Source organism: Acomys minous (genome assembly GCF_964271855.1).
Source record: "Acomys minous genome assembly, chromosome: 14".
NCBI lineage: Eukaryota > Metazoa > Chordata > Mammalia > Rodentia > Muridae > Acomys > Acomys minous.
Window position 1 is genome coordinate 99,061,249 of NC_140496.1, and position 26,531 is coordinate 99,087,779.

The 26,531-nt window shown below is 40.8% G+C and overlaps 1 protein-coding gene across 1 annotated transcript; it reads right to left on the reverse strand.

Moving 5' to 3' along the window:
- Positions 1-1,868: 1,868 nt before the first annotated feature.
- Positions 1,869-26,267, reverse strand: LOC311582510 (calcium-activated chloride channel regulator 4A-like; the record flags this gene model as incomplete). Its single annotated transcript, XM_084755650.1, has 14 exons — positions 1,869-2,299; positions 2,619-2,852; positions 3,871-4,041; positions 5,784-6,051; positions 6,626-6,841; positions 8,966-9,072; positions 10,334-10,511; positions 11,241-11,468; positions 14,012-14,230; positions 18,349-18,526; positions 19,895-20,003; positions 20,966-21,113; positions 21,250-21,390; positions 26,109-26,267. The coding sequence occupies 14 exons, from the start codon at positions 26,265-26,267 to the stop codon at positions 1,869-1,871; spliced, it is 2,787 nt and encodes a 928-aa protein (XP_084611776.1).
- Positions 26,268-26,531: the final 264 nt, after the last annotated feature.

A 26,531-nucleotide genomic window follows, 5' to 3' on the forward strand; every position in this document is an offset into this window, starting at 1 on the left:
GTTCATGGGAGTTAAACCAACTTGACAATACTTACGGTTGTATATCAGGATTCAAGGTGCCATCTGGAGTGAAGGCTTATCTGAGGCCACAAATTGGCTTCAAGGTTGTCCCCTAGTGAGGCATCTGGAGGGCCACAAAGGTATTTATTGCACTCATAAACTTTCTAAAATTGTTTTGGAAGAGCTCAAACAATTTAACTTTTAAAACTATTTGAATCAAATCAGGAATTCCACAATCAAGGATCATGTCATCTGAACAGCAGTACGTCTTTAACAAGATCCCACAGGAAGTTTGTTCAATTGGAGCTCGTCAATACCTAGAAAGTGACCGTTCACACCAATGCAGATTTTTTTTCCCTTTTTCTTTTTGATTTTTTTGAGACAGGGTTTCTCTGTGTAGCCTTGGATGCCCTGGACTCACTTTGTAGGCCAGGCTGGCCTTGAACTCATAGTGATCCACCTGCCTCTGCCTCCCTGAGTGCTGGGATTAAAGGCGTTCACCATGATGCCTGGCTCCAATGCCAGATTTTAGAGAGCTGCAGCAGTGCACAATTGACAGGGTTGTCAGAGGTTGGAAGCAATTCTGGGGTGCTTCATGGTTCAGACCTTGCAAAATACCAGATTACCTCCTAGAAAGCCCACATGCCTAATGAGCTTCTTAACAGGACAGGTCTTGGCAGAGGCTTTTGAATTTATATCCAGAAGTGATTCAGCAGGGTCACATAGGACTTTTTGCTTTACTTTCACCAATTTCCACTCCCAGCAAGCGTGAGTAAAGGCTCCTTTTTCTTCTCAGCCTCACCAGCATTTGTTGTGTGAAGTGAAGCCATGTTTGTGCTAACTCAGTCTCATTAGAGGATTACAAGCACTACCTGTAAAGCAAATCTACTCTTCCCACCCTACTTTCTCTCTCCCCTTAACTCTTATCCACCAATATGCTTGAGATCCCTAGGTTGTGCCTCTGAGTGATGGATTAAAACAAGTCTTTAAACATATTTTGTTTCATTTTCTTTGACAAAAAGAAAGACAATAGACTATAGCTTCAACAATTTTTTCTTAGTATGAATGTAAGAGTACATTGGTAAGTAGGCTTTCAAAACAAGGAAAGTGTTTAGGCTTAATTGAAATATAAACAGGTGGTATCTGATCTTAAGAAAAAATAGTACCTTCCTGGGCCCAGTGAGATGGCTAAGAGTAAAGGCACTTGGGGCCAAGCATGACAACATGAGTTTGGACCTCAGGACTCACATGACGGAGAGAACCCACTCTCACAAATTGCCTTCTGATATCCACATAAACATGATTTTGCTCGCTCTCTCTCTCTCTCTCTCTCTCTCTCTCTCTCTCTCTCTCTCTCTCTCTCTCACACATACATAAACACACGAAATAAATGAAAGTAAAATAATTAAATTAGTATCTTCCATAATCATGAATTACAGTTAAGTATGACCTTCACTATGGGAATATACAGTTGGGGATTTTGAGTTGCTGTAATGCCATTAACTTTTATTGATAACACTAAGACCACATTCCTTTCTTCCTTCTAAATATTGTTGATTTGCTCTTTTATTATTGTATCTTGGTTACTTAAATAGACACTTTAAATTTCTTCAGGAAATGTGAAGTATCATTTCAGAAAACTTTGGCATCAGGAAAAAAAAGAGACACAACTAGAGAGCAATATAAAAAAGTTTTTATTTATCACTATTTATGATGCGTGAATAAAATTATGAACATTAATATTGGTAGCATTTCATTGAATGGGTGTTCTTAAAGTATTCTTTTAGGCACTCTTGAATTAGTTTTGAGTTCATGATCATGTGGGATGTACTTCAAAGTCAGATGTACCCTTTTATTCATGTTGCTTTTCAAAATGTTGTTGCAGCTCTTGATGAGGACCTTCTGTTTCTTAAGATACAAAGAGTGGCACTTACAATAATACAAACAAGTACAACAGAACCCACCACGGACAGCACAATAGTAGAAACACTAACTCCGGAATGTGGGCTTCCACCAGGAGCACCAGGCCCATCAGGCCCAGGCTCTGCCTGAGGGATGAACAGTGTTATTTGTGCAATGTTGGACAGTCTCGACCTCAAGTTGCTTTTATCGACACTTATAATGGCAACGAATATGTGGGTGGCATTTTCTTCTGAGATACTTTCTGGCTTAAAGGCAAAAGTTTCCTTGGAGTTGGCTTCGTTTGGCACCAGGCTAGTCGTATTAACTTGAGCAGCCCCATCAAAATTGTCTCTGAGGTCAGTGATATTTTCGCTTGTTCTTATGATGTACTGTTGAGCTAAGAACAGTGTTATGTGGTGGTTAATTGCTGCATCAGTCCATATTACATTTATTCCTAATTATTCTAAAAAATGTTCAATCATGCAAAAGTCTTATTCATTTCTTAATAAAAGCTGAGTCCCGTCTTTTAAACGCAGCCAAATGCTACTATCTTGGCATGAAAAGCAAGACCTGTCTGATACATTATAAAAGTATCAGATCATAAAAGTTCTACTTGACTGGGTTCTCAGTTAAAAATGCTTTCCTCCAGCCACCCACTTGCTCTTGCACCACACTGGGCATCTCTCGGGTACGCCAAACCCACACGGTCTTCTTACCTCTTCCAACATCAAAATCCTCCCCTGGTGCAGTCCACGTTAGACTGATCTCCTCTCCATTGAGTGTGGCGTGAAGGTCTGTGATCTGACTTGGTGGGTACATGTCAGGCAATGGGAGAGATGAAATATTGGATACTACAAACGCACCTCCAGATGCTGTCCTGCTGAAATTCTCCAGGACTGGCTGAATGGCCTCAGTCATCTCAGGTCTGGGTGGGTTTCCTTCAATTTCTCCTGCATTTAAAATTCTCTAGTTTAAATCAGATGAAACTGTACTGTTGTTTTTAGAACTCAGTCAGTCAGCCTCCTGACCCTACCCGTTTTTCCTTTCTTCTTTTTCTTTTTGTTCATACAGTTGCATTTTTGTTATGTGCTACAATCATAAGCATTCAATTTGTTGGAAAATCCTCCCTCCAGAATCCTTACCAGGATGTTATCAAGTCAAATTAGGCAATAATTTTCTTTGAAATGAAAATTTCATGGAATGAGAACATTATTATGTAATTTGTTGTGTGAGCTAACAAAAGAAAATGAAATAAATTTAAAATCAAACAGGGTGGTATGAAACCTAGGCTGACCTCAAATGCACTCATGTAGCCAAGGATAGCCCTGGAATCCTTATCCTCCTGTCTCTGTCCTCTATGTGCTGGGATCAGAGGTGTGTATCACCATGCCTCCCTAACTTACGCCTTAAGAAAAGTATTGCTTTATTTCTCAACTTATTTCTGACTAGAAATGCATCTGGGGAAATCAATGCCAATTCTGTCATTAACACACAGATGACATCCCTCCCCTCATGCTGAAAGTGGTAAGGGATATTTATTGCTCATGACTTATTCCATTGCTTAAAAAAGCACAGTACCCCCCCCCCCCCAACCAGGTCACAAGATAAGGAGCAAGGGAAGGAAAACTTAAAAACATGTCACCCAGAGGACAGACTCCTCCTTCTGGCTCACACTTGTGCTCATAGCATAGTGGGCTATCTCCTTTGTCCTGAACTGAAAGGTTGACACCTTGTTGTTGATAGTGAAAGAGTGTTCTACACTAGCTTAATATAACTGAAACCCAGCTGATAGGTTTTCAGTTGTCTACTGGCTGCCGGGCTTAGACTGGGTTAATTTAGAGACAATTACATAAAGATCTTATTCTAGAAGTGGGGAAAGTTATATTTGAATTGTAAAATGTTTGGAGCCTCCATCGTGCCAAATAATGAACATTTTCCCCTGGGTTTCTGATGCTATGAGGCACTCACCATTCACTACCCAGCCTGGTACGTATGCGGCTCTACTTGATGGATGCCGTAAACTCCTCCTGGCAGAGTTGGTTCCTCCGTCTGCACGTACCTTTAAGCTGTATCTGCCATTTTCTGAGTAAGCTGTGAAATACCTGGAGTAGACCCCATCATCCTTGAGAGCATCAGCCCCTTGTTAAAAACATCAAGAAATAAATTACAGTTATAACAAATGTGTGTTCCAACCTTCTGTACATGTATTCTCTACCTGTGCTTAAAAGGCCACACTTGAGTTGAGTGCATTTCTATCACTCCATGCCAAAATAATACATTATTGAATCCTGTACCATTGACTCACTTTGTTACGTACATATCTACATTCATATAAGACATTTAACCACACTGACAATTACATATGTATCACAAATACTTTAACACTCTTTCTTATCTTGCTGTGCCTTATCAACTTATGCAGAGGCCATAGACTCTTCTTACCATTTCTCTGTCAACAGGTTGACATTCTGTTCATTAAATTAATCTCACAGGGCTATCTCCTGAGATTCCTCATGATGATTAATGTGTCTTTATGTAATATTTAATCCTCACCTTCCATCCTAGATAACTAAGTTAACTTATTCCACTTTCCAGTCAACAACTTCTGCCTCTTCCCCCTGGCACACCCACCCCCATTCTTGTTTGTTTGTTTTGTTTTTGTTCTCCCAATCAATTATCTCCCTAGTTGCCCAACAGAGAAAGACCCATTTTACTATTGGAATAAGTGCTTGGGGCGGGGGGAGGACCCCAGGACTGCAGTATAAGTCCACTCCTGAAATCATAAGCTCTGGTATCCCCTGAGGAGTTGCAAACATTTATTTCCCATTCTTCTCAGAAGAGAAAGCAACGTTCTTGCCTCAGCAGTACCGTGTGTCACTCTACAAGTCTGGGGAGTTTTAAGCATGTAAATTTCCTGGGCTACCTAGGGCACTGATCAGCACTCTAGGTTGATCAACCTCTGCAGGAGACTCCTCTGTACACAAAGGCGTGAAGATGCCCGCCTCAGCTAGTGGTAGTCAAAGTATTTTTCCCCTCAGTAGAGGCATTTCAAATTAGTTTATTCCTCCAACGAACTAAATGCTTATCTGTTAATCTGGTAAAATGCCAAGAAATGAAGCCAGAAGCATGAAGTTACATGCAGTGTCGATGACACGAAATGACATTGCTAACAAACGTACTGATGGGTGTCTTCACCAATTCACTGTGGACCAGATTGGTTATTTTATTCACTGACGTCAACACAAGGTTCCACTCACAGAGCAACACAGAGTGCAGTGGAAAGGGCTTGTGCAGCACTCGCCCTACAGAGCAGAGGGCAGAGAATGGCCCGTGCAGTCCTAGCTAGCAGACCTGGCATCTGATGCTGCACTGCTGGGCCCTCCGGTCGGTGGTACCTCTCGCTTCTCCTGAGTCCCAGCTCTCAGGACTCTATTTGTGGTTTGTTTTTGCTATGAGGAATCACTCTTGCTTCTCTTCCTTTCTCTGTCAGGATCCCAGGCTCTGCTATCTTCTCTCACCCAACAATTTGTGCATCACCTGCTTCGACCTCGCTTTCTTGGTGATGCTCCCCTACGAAGCGTGTGCCTGGAATTCTTGCTTATGCTCTCATTCTTCTGAATGAGCCTCTCTTCGCTGGAGACAGGCATTGCCAGTCATGATGACTTTAAGCAGAGGATGGTATATACGAATGCTTACCATGTGCCAGACGACTGCTAAGCACTTAGGACTTAGCAGATTGAATTTCCTGCTGGTCTTGCTATTTCTTCATAATCTGCCTGAATCCTCCAGGTGCCCAACCTGATGTACCCACTGCCCAAGGAACCCATGCCACATTTTGAACTATGAAAACATAGGCTTATTCATAACAGTCTGTGGATTACCTGCACCATTATCCAGCAGTTCTAACTCTGTTGTTTTTCCAGTATTTGACTCTATGATGGCTGTCACCCGGGCTCCAATGATGGGTGTATAGCCTTGTAGAACTTCTGCATAAACGATCGTCGGGCTGGGAAAACTACTGGCATCTCTATTCATTTTAGCATTTACAGTGATTGGAGGCACAGAAGAATTTGCTGCCCGAGAGGTTACTGTAATTGTCAGTACTTCTTGGTTTGCTTTGGCTTCAAGACTGTAAGTCCAAATGCCCACCTAAAATTTTCAATGCAAACACACAGCAAGCATTTAGAGTCGAACTACATCATTTTCCATGATGTGATTTTAAAATAGTGCATAGAAGTAAAAACAAACAAACGATCAAACAAATTCTTCAGGTACAGAAGCCGAGTGGTTAGACAGAGAAGCCTGGCTAGTGTTATGTTTACATTTTGTAATATCTCGATTGGAAAAAGTGTTTGATAAGCATGCCTTTGTTTTGGCCTCGTTCTTTGACTTCAGTGTCATATGTTCTATGACTCTGGCAGGAGCAGGAAGAAAAGATGGCACACCAAGTCACGAGGCTCCCTGTGTTTCTTCCTCAGTATTCTCAGATACCTCTCTTTTCTATCAATCCATAAATTCTTTTTACCTTTTACGCGGACATTATAATTTTCAGGATCGCACAGGTAATGAAAGTAAATGAATTTGAAGATAGTTAATGACTTTAGAGCTTCGCTGGAAATATATATATATATATATATATATATATATATATATATATATTTTTTTTTTTTTTTTTTTTTTTTTTTTTTTGGTGTAGAGGAGAATTAAAAAGCTGGTGGCTTACCTGAGCTGTTCCTGGGACACTGAGATAGGCCATTTTGGAAGCTATGTCCATTGTGAAATTTGGGATTTGTGTTCCTGTGGGATCCCTGAGATAAATGCCAGGAACTTGTTGCTTCCAGGTGACAAGAAAGAATGTGTCCTTTCCCACTGTGCTGTCGATTGCTACGGTGTCATTCAGCCAGAGACCATTGTTCAGTGAGGCGCCCTTACTTTCAAGCTGTTTAAAATGTAAAACAAGCAACCACAACAAAACAAAAACAAACAAAAAAAACCCTCTTTTTAGTTCTAAAGATAACTCTTTATATTTGATCTGAAAACAGTCTTACATATACTGAACTATATTAGATTTCTCTTTTCCCTCCCTCCCTCTCTCCCTCCCTCCTTCCCTCCCTCTCTCCCTCCCTCCCTTCCTCCCTCCCTGCCTCCCTCCCTCCTATACAGGTTTCTTATTATGGGGCATGGCTGGCCAGCTCTCCCTGTATGTACTCCAGAGTGGCTTCAAACTCCTAGCAATCTTCCTAACTTCCTACAGATAGTTTTGCCATTTTCTGAAGACTTCTTGCAGTGTGACAGTTGCAAGGTTGGTAATACAAAGACTGAAGGAAGGGCAGGGTATAACAGGAAATTTAAAGTGGAAATATCAGTTGAAAAGTTGAGACCGTGACCCTGCTGTACTTTCTTAGGTTTCTGAGGGAAATGGTGCATCTGGTTGTTGGCATTAAAGGATGATAAAAAAAAAACTACTGAGGATCCCTATAGGGTGTGTATGTGACATGCACTTGACTCATCTTGCTGATGACCCAAAAGACAATACTCTGGGTGATTAGAGTCGTTTAACCAAGGCAGAGCAAAGGCTCGCACAGTAAAGCAAAGGCAGCTGAGTAGCTGGGATGCAGCAGCTCAGCGCTTGGACACCTGCTGAGAATGTTGGAGACTCTGGGTTCAGTCCTAGGAAGACATGGAAGACAACTGAGACAAGCATTCTTGGGGAAAGGCTAATAAGAAAATTTCTACACAGGTTTGAGAGTGAAGCTTTGGACATGGAGTCTGTCCAAAAGAGGGAAAACTGATTATGAAGGCTAGAGTCCTGAGAAGGGAGAAAACAAAATACAGGTCCTTCTCTGAGAGGAGCCATGGAGGAGTTACTCGTTTTTGTTGATAGTTCTTAGTTGAAAAGAGTCAACATATTAAATTATTTTTTAAAATTACAAAATTGTATATTTATCATGTAAACATAATGTTTTGAAACATTATAAATGAGCTAAATTAAGCTAATTAGCATAAGCATTTCCTCACTGCCCTTCTTTTTACTTTACATCAGAAGTACTTAAATCCATTTATTAATCTGTTGCCCTAAATATGATACAATACTATTAATTATAGTCATCACTATGTTTACATAATACATCTCTTGAACTCACCTATTACTTAACTGAACGTTTGTGTCTATTTCTCACCATCCCCGCCCCCCATATCCTACCAGCAGATGCTGATTATGGTTTTATTCTTTACTATGTGAATTCAACTATTTTGGATTTCATGTGCATATGAGACAAGGCACCTCATTTTTCTAGGCTTGGTTTATTTAATCATCAGGAAGTCCTAGGAGACCCAGCTTTATCCATGAGGGTGCTTCCTAGGGGTGCCACTTTAGGAACAATAGAATGAATGTCCCATTTTACTCCATCCCAGACCTCAACCCCCAATGGCTTCAGCCCTCATAGGAGCAAGCATTGCTCTGTGGTCTACAATCTCAGTCCCAGATGGGTTGGCAAATCTTTAAATGGATGCGCAGTGAATTTGAATGTTTCTTCACCAGCAAAGTCCCTGAAAACAAGGTCACTTTGGCATTAGGAGAAATAAATGTGGGGTACAGTGTTTCCTTTGTATTCCAGGTACCACTTCTATGCCCAAATTCTCATCAACCCAGATGATTGTATCATGCTTCTAACTGGTCATTTTTACCTCCATAATTTCCACCTATCATGCTATGAATGCAGACCAACTTTGAAAAGTTGTAGTTTCTTTTGTTTTTTTCTCTATTTAAGAACTTATGAAAGATATCTCAAGTGAGAAAAACAGAATTTTATTTTTACTCTTTTCACATAAAAAACAAAAACAAAGCAAAAAAAAAAAAAAAAACAAACCTCAAAACCAACACCTAAAGTCTTGAATATCTCTTACACATAAATGTTTCTTTTCTGGCTAGTTTCATGTATTTTGCCCTTATACCCTTTTTTCCTTGTTTATGGTAAAAAGCAACCACAAAACGTGTAGTGATTAAAAGAACAAAACAAAACAAAACAAAAAAACAAAACAAAATAAAAAAAAAAACACTGACCTGAATAGACTTCTGGGTGACATCAGCATTTTCTGAAGCAAGGGCCCCAAAAACGTCAATGAGACCATTGTTCTCGGCTATATCTGAAGCATACAGATGCTTTCCACCTAAAATGTGAAAGAATAAGTTTTGCATTGTTTTGTAGAACAGGAAGGAGCATTTACTGTATTTTAATGATTAACAAGGTCACAGTTCAAATAAAGTCAAAGTTTCCGTATGGATCAAATTAAATGGTCAGAAAGCTCTTAAAACCATCTCTGAAATCTTAGTTTAATTTAATACATCATAACTGTGAAGCAAAAGCCACCTTATTATCTCAGTATGGGACTTCAGACGCATTTGACTATAGATGTGAAAGCTACTATGATTCTGCAGATTTAAGTTCACAGATTCCCTTAAGGGAATTATTAACTCTTATTTATAGCATTTAGATTTTTTTTCAGAAGAAAATGGATTAGGGCAAAATATTGAAAAGATGAAAGAGTTGCTGTATGGAGGTATCTTGACAATAACTGGGTATCAGTTAGAATATATGTGACAAAAATAAATTGTGTAAATGGCCATAAAAATGTGAAATGGAGCCGGGCGTGGTGATGCATGCCTTTAATCCCAGCACTCTGGAGGCAGAGGTAGGTGGATCACTGCTAGTTCAAGGCCAGCCTGGTCAACAAAGTAAGTCAAGGACAGCTAAGGCTACACAGAGAAACCTCCTCTCGAAAAACCAAAACCCCAAAACAACAACAACAACAACAACAACAACAACAACAACAACAACAACACAAAAAACCCCAAAACAGTGTGAAATGGTAGGAGTTTGTAAAGTCAACCACCAGAAGCAACTATGTGTGTGTGTGTGTGTGTGTGTGTGTGTGTGTGTGTGTGTATTTGCTACCGTGAAGCCAAATTAGTCTAATAGTTGATGCTTATACTATCAGTTCTGTATTCTCTACTATGTTTAAAAGGGTATTTAAAACATGTAATCAGTTTCATCTCATCTGTATACTAAAGTAAGTTACCATAGTTAATGCTTATCAATAAATTTTGCATTTCCATAATGTCTTTTACACCTGGAAAACCCAAGAGTTTGCTCAAGGCCCATTTCAGGAGGCCTTGATTTCATATACTTCCTTTCCCTTCCTTGCTACAACATTTTGGGAACATGAAAGGCTTGTCTGCCTCATTCCATTTTATTCTATACTCTTCCTGTTGAGTCTGTTTGACGGACATTGTGATGAGGACAGAATGGTTTAGCTGGACTCTGCCCTCCAACTCCTGGCCTGGCTTTTGCAGGATGGAGCTTAGAAGAGTAGTCAGCTCTACGTTTAGATACCACAATTGAACGTCTGTAATGTAGTGATCATATCTCACCTGTTAAAATGCTCATGTTGATTACAGCTATGTCAGCAGATGGTCCCAGGGCAATGAAATGAACTATGGACCCGCTGTCTTTCACCTCATTGATACAGTTTTTTGCAGTGTTGTCCTCTCCATCAGTCAACAGCATGATTTCAGTCCCATCTGTCTGGAATTGTCCATTTTTAAATACCTGCAGGCATAATTTAGAATATCATTATTATACTGCATCAGCTATCCTGGTGGAGATTGGGAAAAAGAAACTGTATAGAAAAAGTGTAAGCCTGAGATAATTCCTATTTTAAAACTACAGAGTTTATGCTCAATTATCCTTGAAGAACATAAACATATTATTTTTCTGTCTCCTGAGTGCAGGGGCTATTTTTATTCAAATGAAAGATAGGTGGGATAAGGAATTAGGAAAAACTCACATGGACTAAATGACAGTGGCACCTGATCCTGGCAGCCTAGGGAAATAGATACTAAAATAGGGAATGCATTTTCTTCCCCTGCTATTCTCTGACAAACCGATAGGACACACAATCAGTTGTGTAAACAGCCAGCTGCAGTAAGAACCCAAATCAGCATTAAAAGGTAATGTACTCCAAACTAGAAACATAGAATACTCAAATACCAGCGGCCTAAGGGCTGAGCATGTTGAGGTTAGAGATGAGACAGGTTCCATGTATCCCATGCTGGCCTCAGATGGTCCAGCTAAAGATGAGCTTGACCTTTTGACCCTTGTGCTTCTATCTCTTAAATGCTTAGATAGCACATCTCAAAGTTTTTTTCCTATATGTTTTGTCCTGAGCCTTTTAAGATTATGTTAAAATGACAAGGCAAGTAAAAGCAGTAGTACTTTGCATTAAGATGCCCTGAAAGCAAAACAAAGAATAAAATACATGTGCAGTAGGATTTTCACCTCAAATGCTTTCTGGATTCCAGAGCAGATGGAAGTTCCTCCAATGGTTTTTGTAGGTAAGGCTTTCACAAGCTCGTTTCTCTCGGTGTCACTGTTTATTTGAATCAGGGGACTTTCAATTGTGCCCTTGTCACTGAAGTGTACTATCCCCACCCGGGACCCGTTTTCAATGATCTGCCGTAGAAAGTATTCTGCTGATTGTGTCATTCGATTGAGGCGATTAGCGGTCTGAGAGAAAAAGGACAAGGGAAAAAAAAAGCTTGAGTGGCTTTTAACTGGAAGGTAAAGGCAGATCTCATAAAAGGAGTGCATGGAGCTTATTGGCAAGAATTGTACAACTATTAATTTGCACCACTGAAGAAAGAAATTATAATTTTTACTGATAAATTGATAAGTGTGGTTATATGTAGTATGTGACACATATGAAGGACTCGTAGCTTCCTACTAGGGGCAGTTCCAGGTTGCTAAGTACCCAAGCTAAGAGTGGAGCGTGCACTGAAGCTAAGTGGAGCGTGCACTGAAGCTAAGTGGAGCGTGCACTGATGCTAAGGCGATGATTCACTCCTTCGTGCCACAGTTCACACCATAATCACTCCTTTTTAAGATCAGCCCATAATCCAGGCTTCAAAATCCCAGCCACAATCTTTGGTCTCCAAACACAGCTGAGCTGAGGAACTCAGTAAGGAGTACTACCCTCAAAGGTAGGACTTGCTGAGGCAGCATTAACTCCGAGAAGGCCAGCCTACCCTGACCCTTCACTTCCAGCCTTTCTCCTCTGCTTCTCCACCCCTGGGCTCACTGACTGCTCTCTGGTAACTCAGCAGCAGTCATGTGACTGCCCAGGACCTACACTTCATATGTGGATTTTTCTCTAGGCCCTCCCTGCAGTGCATACCCCAATTTCCGAGTGAATTTACTTCTTGAGCCAAATCACAACAGAAACTTCTACATATCTACAATTTTGCTTTGCCTGCTTGTCTCTCATTCTCTCTTCTGATTTTTATTACATTTATTTTGTGGGGTGAGAATGTGGGTGTGCAAGGATACTTGTGTCACAGCACACACGTAGAGGCGAGAGGACAAGCCCAGAGAGCCAGTTCTTGCCTTTCACTATTTGAATTCCAGAGTTTGAACTCGAGTCATTGGGCTTAGCTGCAAGGGCCTTTACCCAATGAGTGACCTCTTCTGGATTTATCACCACCACCACCACCATCATCGTCATCATCATTATTTGTTATCATTGTCCTCTCTGTCTCTGTCTTTGTCTCTCTCTCTCTCTCTCTCTCTCTCTCTCTCTCTCTCTCTCTCTCTCTCTCTCTCTCTCTCTCTGTATGCCATGGTGTCCATGTGGAGGACAAAAGATAGTTCTGAGGAGTTAGTTCTCTTCCGATACTTGAACTCATATCTTTCAGTTAGTGTGGCAAATGCATTCACTTGCTGAGCCATCCACCAACCCTGCTTTGTCTTTAAACATAAATCTATCAGTACCCTGTCTGAGTGGAGGAGTCTCTTCTCTCCTCAGTGACACGTCTCGGGCTACTTGTGTGTAGTCATTCTGAGCGTTCTTCTGTGTTCCGCGAGCTCTTGTGCTACTGAGGCTCAGCTCATCATTTGCCCTCATTCTTTGCCCTTTCAATAACCACCTTCCCTCATTTGCTGAAGCTTTAATTTCTGCTTTAGCATGTCTGTCCTGCCCTCACTGTGCAGTCATTTTCAGTGCTCTATTACATTGCACCGGCTTGTTTGGGGCTCATATTCATTTTAACAGCTATCAATTGGTCACACATATGTTATGAATTCTGGATCTGATGAGATTCTGGTTCCCAGTGGAACTCTTAATCTGGTTGAGAGAAGCACAGGCAGGATCAATAAAACACACAGAAGCAGAAATACGCAAAGGGCAGTTCTGAAATTGACAAAAGGGTTAGCACCTATACAGTGCCCCAAGAGCCCAGCCTTTCTCTTGGTGGGAATGAATGTCTCTCCTGAATTGTGGGGGATGGAATGACTTAGGCAGGTAGATAATGCTCAGAGGGAGAGAAAACACTACTGGACTACAAAAATATGTACTTTTTTTTTTTTTTTTTGTAAGACAAGGCTTCACTATGCAACCCAACTGGCTGTGAACTCTTTCCCAAAATGCTGGGATTACAGGAGCATACTCCCATAGCTCAGCCAAAACAAACTCGAAACTCCACAGGCTCTGCTTTTAAAATCTACCACAATGCCGGCTACTCCATGCATGATAATAGAAGGAAGGAACGACTGCTTGTACCCATTTGTTCCTCATGGTGATGCTTTCTGACATCTGAGGGAGCATTGACCTCCTGAGAAATAAGATGACATCATGTCAGCATTCTGCTAACCCATCCTATTGTTTGAGCTAAAACAGAGTTTATGCATTCACTAACACAATACCCCACTCTCGCTTCTCTTAAGCATTTTATGTAGGGGATACATAGTTAAAAACAATTTAATTTCTGTTCTGACTATAAGCAATCAGAGTTCTCTTTATTCAACTATAACGTTTTTGGGACAAAGTGGATACACTTAGTTTAGCTGCTTTTAGATAACTTTCTCTAAGTGTAATATGTTTTTTCAATATCTTTCAGGTCATCATCTCAAGAAGTAATAGTACTTTATGACATTACAGAATTTAAAAAATTCACATAACAAGTAGTGTTCAGGGTGTGCTTTCATCATTCAGGTATCCCTATTTGTACACCAAAAACAAAAACAAGAACAAAGAAAACCTGAGCCCGAGAACTTACATTCATACTCCCAGACACATCAAGAACTAGGCAGGTAACTCTTTCACTGATCCTCAGGAGTGAGAAGGTGGGTGCAGAGGGTGCTGTCTCCATGGGCACACTGTTATTAAAATCCTCAGAGCTGCTGATCACTTCCCACGTGCTTCTATACTCGCACTTTTGATTATGCAGAGTTGGAGCCTCTCGATTGTGGTTCTCTTCTTTACAGAATTTAGTCACCTGAAAGTGGAGTAAAATGTAGAAAATTACTATTCTATGTATTAAAATGTTGATGTGAAAGACAAAGACAAAGCACGTCCAGTGTTAGAATATAAGATAATTGTGCTGGGCTAGCAAAGTGGTAGCTGATTCTTTGAGAAGGTCCGTGACCTTATTAACCACAGGAGCTCGCAAGGTTGACGGTACCAGGCACAATTTCCCTCCTTTTGAGTGGGCCTCAGGTTCAATTAGACAGCTGTTGGTAACCACCAACATGTGTGCCATGTACGGCACCTTTATGACTATCTTGCCGTGCTGGTCATTGTCAGGGTTCATTTGTGTCGCAGCTGGAGAACTGTTAATTGCTTTTCTAGAACCACAGAAGCTAGACCACAGGAAAAAGGCTTTCAGGTCAGATCCAGCTCGAGTCATCTGAGTTCTGTTGTCCTAAATGTGTGGTGTGTTCAGCAGCAATAGGGGCTAATTCTCGAGCCCTGAAAGGCAATCAAGGGCTGTATCAATAGTCTATATATTTCTTTGGGGTCACTTGGAGGACTACTCTAACCAACCATTTCGAAGGAGGTTTCTTCTGTAAGGTACTGGCATTTTTGTTACTCTGTGGTTCTTGTGTGGGGACACTTTTAGACCAGGTGTCTTAACTTCTCTGTCTGTCTGTCTTTCTATGTTAAATCTTAGGTAAATAAAATATAAGATAATATAATTTCTTGGGGCTTGGCGTTATTTGTCCCTTGTCCCTCTTCCTTACATTACAGATAAGTGTAGCTACCATCTCTCATCAAAGAAGCCTTCCTTTATAATGGAGACCATTACAAAAAAAAAACAAAAAACAAACAAACAAACAAACAAAAAAACAAAACGACAACTGGATACAGTACAGAGGTCAACAGATCATGTGGAGCCTAGCTCCAGCAGATGTATCTACATTATAGTTCCTGTATTATAACTTAGGGAAGTATTATAACTTCATGAAGAGGGTGTGGAAAGAGTCTAAGAGCCAGAATACCAGGAAGTCTTCCATGAAACATTCTCTACTAGAAATGGCTGCATAAATAAAACTTAAACAATGGCACCGTCAGTAGACATGTTAACATGGAAGAGGAGACTTTGAAGGGGGCCTAGCCCTAGACAAAGAACCACAGGCAAGTGATGATAGATGGGAGAAAGAGAATTAGCCTCTCCTTGGGATGAGGCCCCTTATTGGTTTTCAGTGCAGAATGGACCTCCTTGAACCACATACATTTCACCAATGAAAACAGACTCAGCTGGTTGTTTTTAAACCTATTTGTGCACAAATATTCATGCATGCACAGATATATATGTATGTAACAACAGTTACCAAAAAAAAAAAAATGTATGTGAGAGTGGGTGACATGGGAGTGGTGTGAAGGAGGCTAGCTGAGAGAGTTCAAAATCAATTAAAACATATTTTAAAAAAATTAAATGAGAAGATATATTGTATTTAGCAAATATGCATTGCTCGCTAAAGTAGATTTTTATCATTATAATAGTTAACAATAATTATCTAGTTATTAATAGATCATAATGTTAATAATATATAATAGTAAAGAAGCCAAAACTGTACAATGGAAAAAAGATAGCATCTTCAAAAAATGGTGCTCGTCTAACTGGATGTCTACAGGTAGAAAAATACAAATAGATCCATACTTGTCACCCTGCACAAAATTCAAGTCCAAATGGGTCAAAGACCTTGACATAAAACTGGTACACTAAATCTAACAGAAGAAAAAGTGGGGAAGAGCCTTGAATTCGTTCACACAGGAGAAAACTTCCTGAACAGGACACCAACAGCTCAGGCTCTAAGATCAACAATTAATAAATGGGACCTCATGAAACTGAAAAGCTTCTGTAAGGCAAAGGACACTATCCATAGAACAAAATGGCAGCCTACAGATTGGGAAAAGATATTCACCAACCCTACATCCAACAGAGGGCTAATATCCAAAATATATAAAGAACTCAAATAAAATACCAACAAACCAAATAATTCAATTAAAAAGTAGAATTCTTTACAGAGGAATCTCTAATGACTGAGAAGCACTTAAAGAAATGCTCAATGGCCTTAGTCATCAGGGAAATGCAAATCAAAATAACTCTGAAATTTCATCTTACATCTGTCAGAATGGCTAAGATAAAAAACTCAAGTGATAACACATGCTGGTGAGGATGTGGAATAAGGAATAAGGAATGGAGAACACTCCTCCATTGAAGGTGGGAATGCAAACTTGTACAACTACTTTGGAAATCAATCTGGCACTTTCTCAGAAAATTAAAAATAATTCTATCTCAAGACGAGTTATATCACTCCTGAGCATATACCTAAAAGATGCTCCACCGTACCACACGGGCACTTGCTCAGCAACGTTCATGGCAGCTCTATGAACATAGTTCATATACATATTATGAACATATTTATCTAGAAATGGTAAACAACCTAGATGTCTCTCAAGTGAAAAATTGATAAAGAAAATGTAGTACATTCACACAATGAAATACTACTCAGCTTTTAAAAACAAGGAAATCATGAAATTTGCAGGCAGATGGATGGAACTAGAAAAGATCATCCTGAGTGAGGCAACCCAGATCCGGAAAGACACACATGCTCTGTTCTCACTTATAAGTGCCTATTATAGTACAGAATCATCATATTATAATCCAGAGACCCAAAGAAGCTAAGCAACATGGAGGATCCAAGGGAAGATGCTTAAATCCCACTCAGAAGGGGAAATCGAATAGACATTGGAAGTGAATGAAATGTGGGAACTAGGTAGGAAAGTGTGTGTGTGTGGGGGGCAAGGGTGGGGATCAGATGTGGGGAGAATGGGGGTGAGAGGTAAGAGAGCTGGGAGAGAGAAGGGAAATCAAGGGGGCATCTCTGGGACAAACTGCAGACCTGAGACAGGGTATGCTCTTGGGAGGATATGCAAGTAACTCTAGCTGAGACTCCTAGCAGTGAGGACATGGAGACTGAAGTGGGAACCTCATGGCCAGGCAGGACTTCCAGTGGAGGGAGGGGCACACTAGCCTACCCACAAAATCTTTGACCCAAGATGTACAGGGATAAAGAAGGAGCAGAGAGAGAATGCCCAATTAATTACTAGCCCAACCTAGGACTCACCCCATAGGTGAGAGCCAATTCCTAACACTATTAATGATACTCTGCTATGCTTACAGACAGGAGCCTAGCATAACTGTCCTTTGAGAGGGTCCACCCAGCAGCGGATTGAACAGCTAAACTTTAGGTGAAACTCGGGGAGTCTTGTGGAAGAGTTGGAGGAAGGATAGAAGGACCGGGAGGGGACAAGAACTCCACAAGAAGATGAACAGAGTCAACTAACAGGTCCATGGGGGCTTATAGAGACCGAAGCACCAACCAAAGAGCATGCATGGACTGGACCTAGGCCTCTGACACATATGAAACTGATAGGCAGCTTGGTCTTCATGTGGGTCCCCTAGCAAGTGGAGCAGGGGCTGTGTCTGACATGGACATGGCTTCCTTTTAGATCTTTTGCTCCTAGATCGGCTACCTTGTCTAGACATGGTGGAAGACGATGCACTTAGGCCTGATGTGACCAGATGTGCTGGGGTGGATTGGTACTGGTGGGAGGGGGAAAGGGCTCCTTTTTCTGAAGAGAAGGAGAGAGGGAAAAGGGGGGAGAGAGTAGGAGGGTGGGACTGGGAGGAGGGGAGGAAGGGGTACATTCAGGATGTAAAGTGAACAAGTAAATAAAGTTAATTAATGAAAAATTAAAGGGGGAGATACATTTAGCAAATATGCATTGCTCAAGTGAAATATAATTAACACTTAAGTAAATTTAATATCATTATAATAGTTAACAATAATTATCTAGTTATTAATAGACAATAGTGGTAGTAATATATAATAGTAGATTAGTACCCTGTCAATGTTCAGTAAACTCTGTATTAACATATTTAATCCTCATATTTCAGGTCAGTTACATCTCAGTTGGTAGAGTGCTTGCCTAGAAATATGCAGTGCCTTACACTAAGCCTTATTACTATCATCATGATTTTAAAATTGGTGACATTAGACAAATCCTTTGGTTATAGATTCTGGACACAGTGACTGACATACTTACTGAATCGATACTTTGCATGAACATTATGGATGCCTTTTCTGATTGAACTTTATCAGGGAAGAATCGACAATCTTTTTCATACAATTTTGTGGTGGAGTTAGTTCTGCACCTTCTGGTTATACAGCTGCCTCCTTGGCATGAATAGACTCTATTCATACCTGTGATACCTGTGGAGCACCTGAAAACGCAGGAGTGAATGTAAGAAACAACTTAGTCATTCATTTGAAAAGTGAGCTTTGTCGTATAGCATTACTTGTAAAAGTGCCATGATCTTCCCACATTGATAGCAAAGGCTAAGGAGGCCAATCAAAGCAATCATTTGTTTTTTAAAAAAAATTGTAATGAAGAAATCTAAGGGGGAACTCCAGTTATACACAACGGGGTTCTCAGATGAGATGAAAGCTGTGGGTCTTTGCCTCTGCTGGCCTTGTACTAACTGCTCTGTAGGCACCTGGATGAGAGAACTTGTGAGCCATTTATTTTTGGTGTTCAGTGTAGTCTTCTTTTCCAAGAGGACATCCTCTGAAGAGTGGGGCATCTCATAGCTACCTGTGCTTTGGTTATTCAAGGAGCATCTTTTTATCCTGAGGACAGTGTGATTGGAATCAGAGAATGAGGGACTGCCAAGAAAGGCAATGGAATAAAATGGTGGATTTTTGTGTTATTGCCTGGGAGGGGCATAGGTGAGAATGATAATAAAAGATACACCAGGCTTTAGCCACAACTCATCTCACTGGCTTGCAGTTCTATTCAGCAGATGAATTCTAGATTGGATCTCTTCATATAGGGAGGCTCGTAAAGACATCCATGACTCTACTGTTCCAAACTTGATGAAGATAATGATATCATCTATCTGAGCAGCTGTAAAGATACTCTGTAGTAAAAATGACATTTACCAGCAGCATGGCAAAAAATAGATTTACATAGCATATTTTAGAGCTTCGCAGTGGGGCTTGTGTGGCACTTCTGTACTATTCACTTTACCCCTCCCCCTGTGAGAAGTAGCCCAAACCAGTAGGATTTGAACACTGATGAGGATGCTGGCACCAAGTTTTAAATTAGTTTCCCCCAACTACTCTGATCTCTTAGTATCAGAATCAAGATAATGATCTGTCATTAACTATGATGTTACATAGATAATTTAAAATCATCTTTATAAACCTCAAAGAAGTTCTGAATTGGCTCCTTGCAGTCACTTGATTTCGTACCAGCTTTCCTTTAACAATGCTTAGCCATGTTCGCTCATTATACAATATAAATAATTGTTGTCTCAACATCTACCTAGTCTAAATGAGTTTTAGCATCTATGGGAGAGACATGTAAATAAAATGTGTTAAATTGCCAAACAAATGCTTGGCATTGAAGCTTTATATATTTTACACATACTGTCATCATCTTCAAGAAAAATGGCCTAAAATATTCATAAAAGAGGCTTGTGATATTGCATCTGTTATCTGCATTGGGACAAAACCAAATGCTTTTCCCTGGAAAGGAATATAAGGCAGTTGAAAGCCTTAGGTCATTTAAGGGTACTTAAGAGTCATGCCTTGTTGCTTCAATTTTCTTTGATGAACCACCGTAGAATGGCTGGTCTTCACTGTACTCATCAAACACTCCCCAGCGAAGATGGGCCCATTCATGGACAAACAATCTTCCTGGAAGAAATACATAATCATAATTCAAGTGGCAAATTTTTTTCTCACAAATTGCTAGGCCACTGAGATGGCTCAGGGGGTAAAAGTGCTTGCCACCTCACATGGCAACCTGAGTTCAATCCTTGGACCCCATGTGATAGGGGGAGAAGATTGGCTCACAAGTTATGCTCTGACCCCTTCCACCCCCCAACCAAGAGACAGACAGAGAGACAGAGACAGAAGCAGAAGAGAAAGGGGAGAGGGAAGAGGGGAGTAGGGAGGAGAGAGAGAGAGAGAGAGAGAGAGAGAGAGAGAGAGAGAGAGAGAGGAGACAACAGAGAGAGAGAGAGACAGAGAGAGAGAGAGAGAGAGAGAGAGAGAGAGAGAGAGAGAGAGAGAGAGAGACAGAGGAGAGAGAGATTATATTTAGGTTTAGGTTTTCAATAACTTAAAGTTTACATTTTGCTTATAAAAAGGCTTTTGTATTAAATGCTATTACACTGTTGTACAGAATATTAATTTTTTAAAATGTCACAGCAAGTTAAATCAATGAAATACCTATGGAGCATATGCCAGTCACAGTAAGCTGGGATTTGGTTTTCAGTTCTTGGGGAGCCAAAAGTCTCACATATTATGGGTTTATGGCTTTCCAAATGCCAATGCTGCTAACAGCCCAAAAAGATATATGGGAGCAGTGTAGTTTGAGGGTGCCACTTTAGTGGGGGACAGCGTAGAAATGCTCCTGAAAGGGTTGTTGATGAAAAAAATTGAGGTGTACTGTTGTAGATTATGTAGATTATAGAGTTTGGTGAATTTTGAGAAAATTTAAACTGCCTAGAATAAGCACAGAAAAAGTAGGTCACAGAGTGAATAAATAGCGGAATCAAGGTGTGGCTCCCAGAACTTCTGTCCTAGTCTGCTTGCTTAATCCGAGCATGGAGTTGCTTGTTGCAAACTTGTAATGTTTTAAGCAAATTCCTTACCTGGATCTCCATATTCACTTTGTTTTCCCCCTAGCATGAAGTCAGGGGTGAGATGGATATATTCTGCTTTCTCTTTACACTCTGTGAACTGCCGGGTGTATGGCTCGTCTCTGCCTGGGAGAGCTGGAGGCGCAACCTTAACATCTGCCTGAGAATGTTTAAAAAGATCATTAAAACTTGAAGGACAGAAAACACAATAGTAAGAAAGACTCTAAATCAATCAATTTGTGGCAAAACTAGCAAGCACTAAAACCATTCTTTTTTCATTAAAGATAGACACTTACATGTTTGTAGCTCTCCTGTTTTGGTCTCCTGTACTGAGATATGTTTGTCCATTTTTCAGGAATTAATATAGATACATTTTTGAAAAAAAATCTTTTTTCTGTAGCTTCAAACAGGTATTTAGATGCTGTAGTCACCATCTCCTATAATCAAAGGGAAAAAGAATGTGTAAAAATGGCCTTTGGAGTGGTGTCATGTCTCAGGTAGTTTCCTCAGGCGTTCCACTGTAAGTTGTTTATACAAAAGCAGCCATCCATCAGCGGCCTCTGCCCACACTTTTTTCCCCCCGAGACAGGGTTTCTTTGTATAATAGTTCTAGCTGTCCTGGAACTCTCTCTGTATACCAGGCTGTCCTCTAACTCACAGAGATCCTCCTGTCTCTGCTTCCCAACTGCTGCGATTAAGGGCTAGTGCCACCACCACCTGGCTCTGCCCACATATCTAACCTGACTTCTGTCAGTCCAAAATTTGCTTCAATCTGGATTTGGAAAGGCCTTCAGGTCCTCTATCCTTTTACCTCAAGAGCTAGCTTGTACTTGGTGATTACAGCAATCGATTTATATGCCTATATACACGGACTTTAGGGTCATTTATTTGGTTCTAGTATTTGTGTTAACACTTTTTGGTTGACTTGTGTGAAGTCTGAAGCCCAGGTGCCTTACCCTTTAATGGACATAAAGCAGGAATGAGCTAGGAAGTGTTCTAAGATTGACATCACTCCTGACTGTCCTGTTGGCACCCCCAGCTTGCCCCTCTGCCCCCATCCCCAACAGGGTTTAGTAAAATTCCATTCCTTGCTTCCTCCCCAACCCCACCTGCTCAGAAAATCTAACAGGAAAAAAGGCATCAAAAGCAGATCACACATTCCTGACATTTCTGACAACCCCATGACCTGAAGCCACTCCAAGCCCTGCCCTAGATAACCAGACCTGGGCAGAAACCCAGCTTGTGGCAGGAGGTCATTTTCCTTCGACTACAATCTATAAAAACTTTCCCCGCCATGGCCTCCTGGTGAGCCTTTCCAATCTTACGCCCTAAGGCTGGTGAACTCATCCAGGAGCTCATGCGCCCCCCCAAATAAACCTGTCTTTTTTCTTTCTTTCTTTCTTTCTTTCTTTCTTTCTTTCTTTCTTTCTCTCTCTCTTTCTTTCTTTCTTTTCTTTTCTTTTTTACTTTTAACTTGGCTTGAATTGGCTTACTTCTTCAGTGGCAGTAACCTATCGCCGATTTCAAACAGCTTTCTTTAGCAGATGCAAGCTAAGGAGAAGAGCCCACAGGAGTCTTCATCTGGATGGGACTTTATTCCCATCCTCCTGGAAGAGGTGGTAAGACTGGTGGGCAGTGTAATGGAAAATTCCATAGCATAGCTAAGAATTTGATCACAGGACTCTTGGTCTGCTGTCAATGTGAAAATACCCAGTTCCTCCAGTATCATGAGTCCAAAGTTATTGTGGTTTATAAGAGAATTTATCTCTCTACAGAGTGCTTGATAAAGGGAAGCAAAGGGTAAAAAGCATGTAAGGGGACCTGTTCTTTACATCCAGGTCTCTCAGAGGTAAGTAAAATATAAATAAATAGAAAAGAAAATAAGTAAAAGAAAAAAACCATCTTCATTCCCCAGGAGCCATCTGACTCTCCACTGCTGTGTCTCTCAGGACAGGCCGCTTTGATGCTTCCGGCTTAATGTAAGCCCACATCAGAGCTGCGGCTCACGGCATCCACCACTCACCCTGCTCCTCTCCGAGTCACGTGCTCTGACTCACATGTGTTGCATAAGTCAGCAGATTCATTACTGAGTAGTCATGGGATATGTCAGAATGTCAGAGTCCAGAGAGGTAAAGGTCCAGTGCTAATGCAACGCTAACATACGTTGGAAATTGTTCAGGACACACAGAAGAAGGATAAAGGAATTCTCTTTTCCCCTGGATGCCTTTTTTTTCTTTTCAAAAATGAGGGATATTTAGGTTGCCATGTTCTGTACTTATGAGACAACAATGAATATTTTGATGGTTCAAATTGAGTTATGGATTGAACCAGTAGGCTTGCTGTGTACAACTGTGTAGGGTGTATATTGTACAACTCCAAGGGACTACATTGCCTTCAGAGTCTCCATGGCCCAACTGGCTGTCTTAAGATGGCAGTGTATTCTTAGGCCATGGTGACATGTCAGAGACCCTATAGGTAACTACCATCTCCAAGGATACCCCAGGTGCCTAATAATGGCTCCTCAAAGTTTTCTAACCGGAAGTCTTATGATACTCCTTCTAAATTTCTCCCCAGAATTCCTATGTTTTTTTATTAAACTAAAAAAAGTGAAATATTGGTGTTTACAAAAGTGGTCAAGTTTCAAACCCAGAAGAAACACAAACACAAAATACAAAGGAGACTTGAAAATGGAGATTATCAGGTCACGAATATAAGGGTTTGCACAATTATTGTGTATAAAATAGATGATGGCAGGTCACAAAATTGTCTGATGATACAGGACTTTGTAAAAGGCTAAGTGTCAAAAGTCATTGAACTGCAAATGTGTTGGCAAAGGATTGAGTTTCTACTTGTAATGTTCTATAGAGAGACCACGCTGAGAACTCTTTTTTTTTTCTCTAAAAAGAGTCCTTTCAAACACCCATTTCTTAATTCAAAAAAGTTTGAAACTGGTCATTTATCCTTGAACACTAAGAATTTGTCGTTCTGAGTCTGCTTTTTATATTATATAGAAAATACTATTTTTTATCTTTTGGAATTCAAAGGACTCCAGCAAGTATCACCGCTGGGCTGCCGTGTATCTTACAGAGAATGAGTGACAACTGGAAGCCAAGAAAATCACCAGACAGTTCAGTTCATGACTAGTAGGGAGCACTCCCTACAATGAGCAGTAGGGCCCCAGTAGGGAGAGCTCTCTACAGCAAATATTGGGACCCCAATAGGGGGAGCTCCCTACAGCAAGCACTGGGACCCCAGTGGGGAGAGCTCCGTACAGTGAACATTGGGACCCCAGGGGGGAGAGCTCCCTACAGTGAACATTGGGGCCCCAGTGGGGAGAGCTCCCTACAGCAAGCACTGGGACCACAGTGGGGAGGATCTGAAAACAAGTAGAAGGTGTAGATGTTGCTCCTGGGCCATGAAAATGATCCACACAGCTTTGATGACAACCTTTACCTGGAATGTTGGAGTTGGAAGAAACTTTAGCAAACCGAAGTGCTAGTGACTAAGCCTTTTCCTCTGTTCCCAAGTGTCTGATGAACTCCTATCTTGTACAGATCTATCATTTCTAGTTTGTTTTTCTTTTTTCTCTTTTACATATACATTTATATTATTACACATATATACAATAAACTACCTATAGCAAGAAGAACCATGAAACATGAACCATGAAACAGGAATTATATAAATGTTATATTCTTAATGTTTTGGCTACTTGTATATGGCAGCCTTGAAGAAGACATCTTTCCTATCTTGGTGCATCTAAAATTCTCAACGTAAGTCAATATCTATCATATCTCATCATCATCAACTTAAAACATCTATCTAGACCAAAAAATATCTTAACCCCTAGACAACTAAGCTTAATTGTAAAACTAAACTACCTGATCTTCAACCCCATCAGAGACTTGCGAAGGAATAAAGTTACTTAACCGAGTAGACAGGGGCATCTATACTTTTTATTTAAGTACATTTTACGTTTTCCTCTGATTTGGATTCCTGTCTCTTCTACCTGGATGTCTAGAGAGCACCTCAGTTTGAAACCATCACAAGCCAACTCCTCCTCCCACAGGCACAAGCTCTTTCTTACTGCCTCCCTCCCCACTTGGTGAAAGCTCTACCCAAGTATTTAAGCCAAAGCTGTGAAGTTTGCTTTGCCTCTTAACATTTCCTCTCTGCCTTCCCCTTGCCTTTTGATACTTTTAAAATACATTCAGAATCACTTTAATCATTTGAATCACTACTGCCACCTCCTTGTCCTAATCAACATCTTTATTCACTATCTATAGCCCGGGTTCTCCTGCATCCTATGCCGCATTCATACAGTGCAGATGATAGGTGCAAGCCTTCTGTAGCTTTAGGAGTTCAGAGTGGTCCTAGGACAGGCACCTAAGTGTGCATAACGTCTGCTAAGATCTCTTTCATGGAGTCTCCTATCACGCAGAGGGTCTGGGCTCTAGCACTGCCTGTGGCCTTCACCCAGCTTCAGTTGAAGCCACCCTTCCTCCTGCTTAGTCACTGTTTCTTTGATTATGTAAGCTGCTATTACCCTAACCACCGGGCTCTTGTCATTTTGGTGTCTGCTCAGTTGTCACATCATGAGTGGGGCTTCTCCGAGGGCTTCCCTGCAGGAGACAGTGACTTACACTCTTGCCTATGGCAACCATACTCTGCTTTGCCCCTCTTTCCTGACTCAGCATACCCGCACAGCGACCTGCGAACAGCACACTTGCTATTCATGCACTTTGGTAATGCTGATGCCTCTGAAAAAGAGCACACACCCTATAATTCCTTTTTTAATTTACTATTCTTTCCTCCAGGATTTCATAAGACCATGTTCATGCATGCACAATAAATAAATAAATTGTCAAAACAGAACAAGTCCAACTTCTAAATTACAGACAAGGAAACTGAGGAGCAGAGAGGCTCTCTGCTCTGCCTTTGATTGTATGGTTAGAAGGCAGCATTTCTCCTAGAACCTCTAGAAGCTTCATCTAGAATGTTCTACACCTTCCTCTTCCTCTATGCATTCTCAAACTATCTACTCTGCCTTTTAAACTTCCCGAAGCATCCAGATGTTTCCGTAGTAACTCTTACTATTACCATTAACCTTTTTAGTCTTCATAACGCAAACAGAAGGAAACCCACTTTTTCTTACCTTTATTTTTTCTATTATTGCTTCATTTTCTGGCACAGCAGGGTCAATAGCTATGATAATGCCTTCATAACCATTGTCGATCAGCCTCACCAGGGATGTGTCTGACCCCTGCAGCAGGTGCAGGAGGAGGAGGTAAACAAGTCCCCTGGAGAACCCCATCACTCCCGCCTGGTGGCTCGGGGGCTTTTGTGTCCCTGTGTCTCTTGCCAGGTCTATATATACTGCTAAAAACCACCTGCTGGCTGATTAAGGGATGCTGACTGTGTAAAGGTCAATGTCCATGTGTGGAAAATCACACAGCCAGGCTATATAATAGTTTTATTGTTTGGTCATGGCTAAAGTGATCAGAAGTATTATAAAATGCATAGCATCATCTCTTCTTGAGACATAGTTTTTGCTTCCCATTTTTGGTTAATTTCCTAA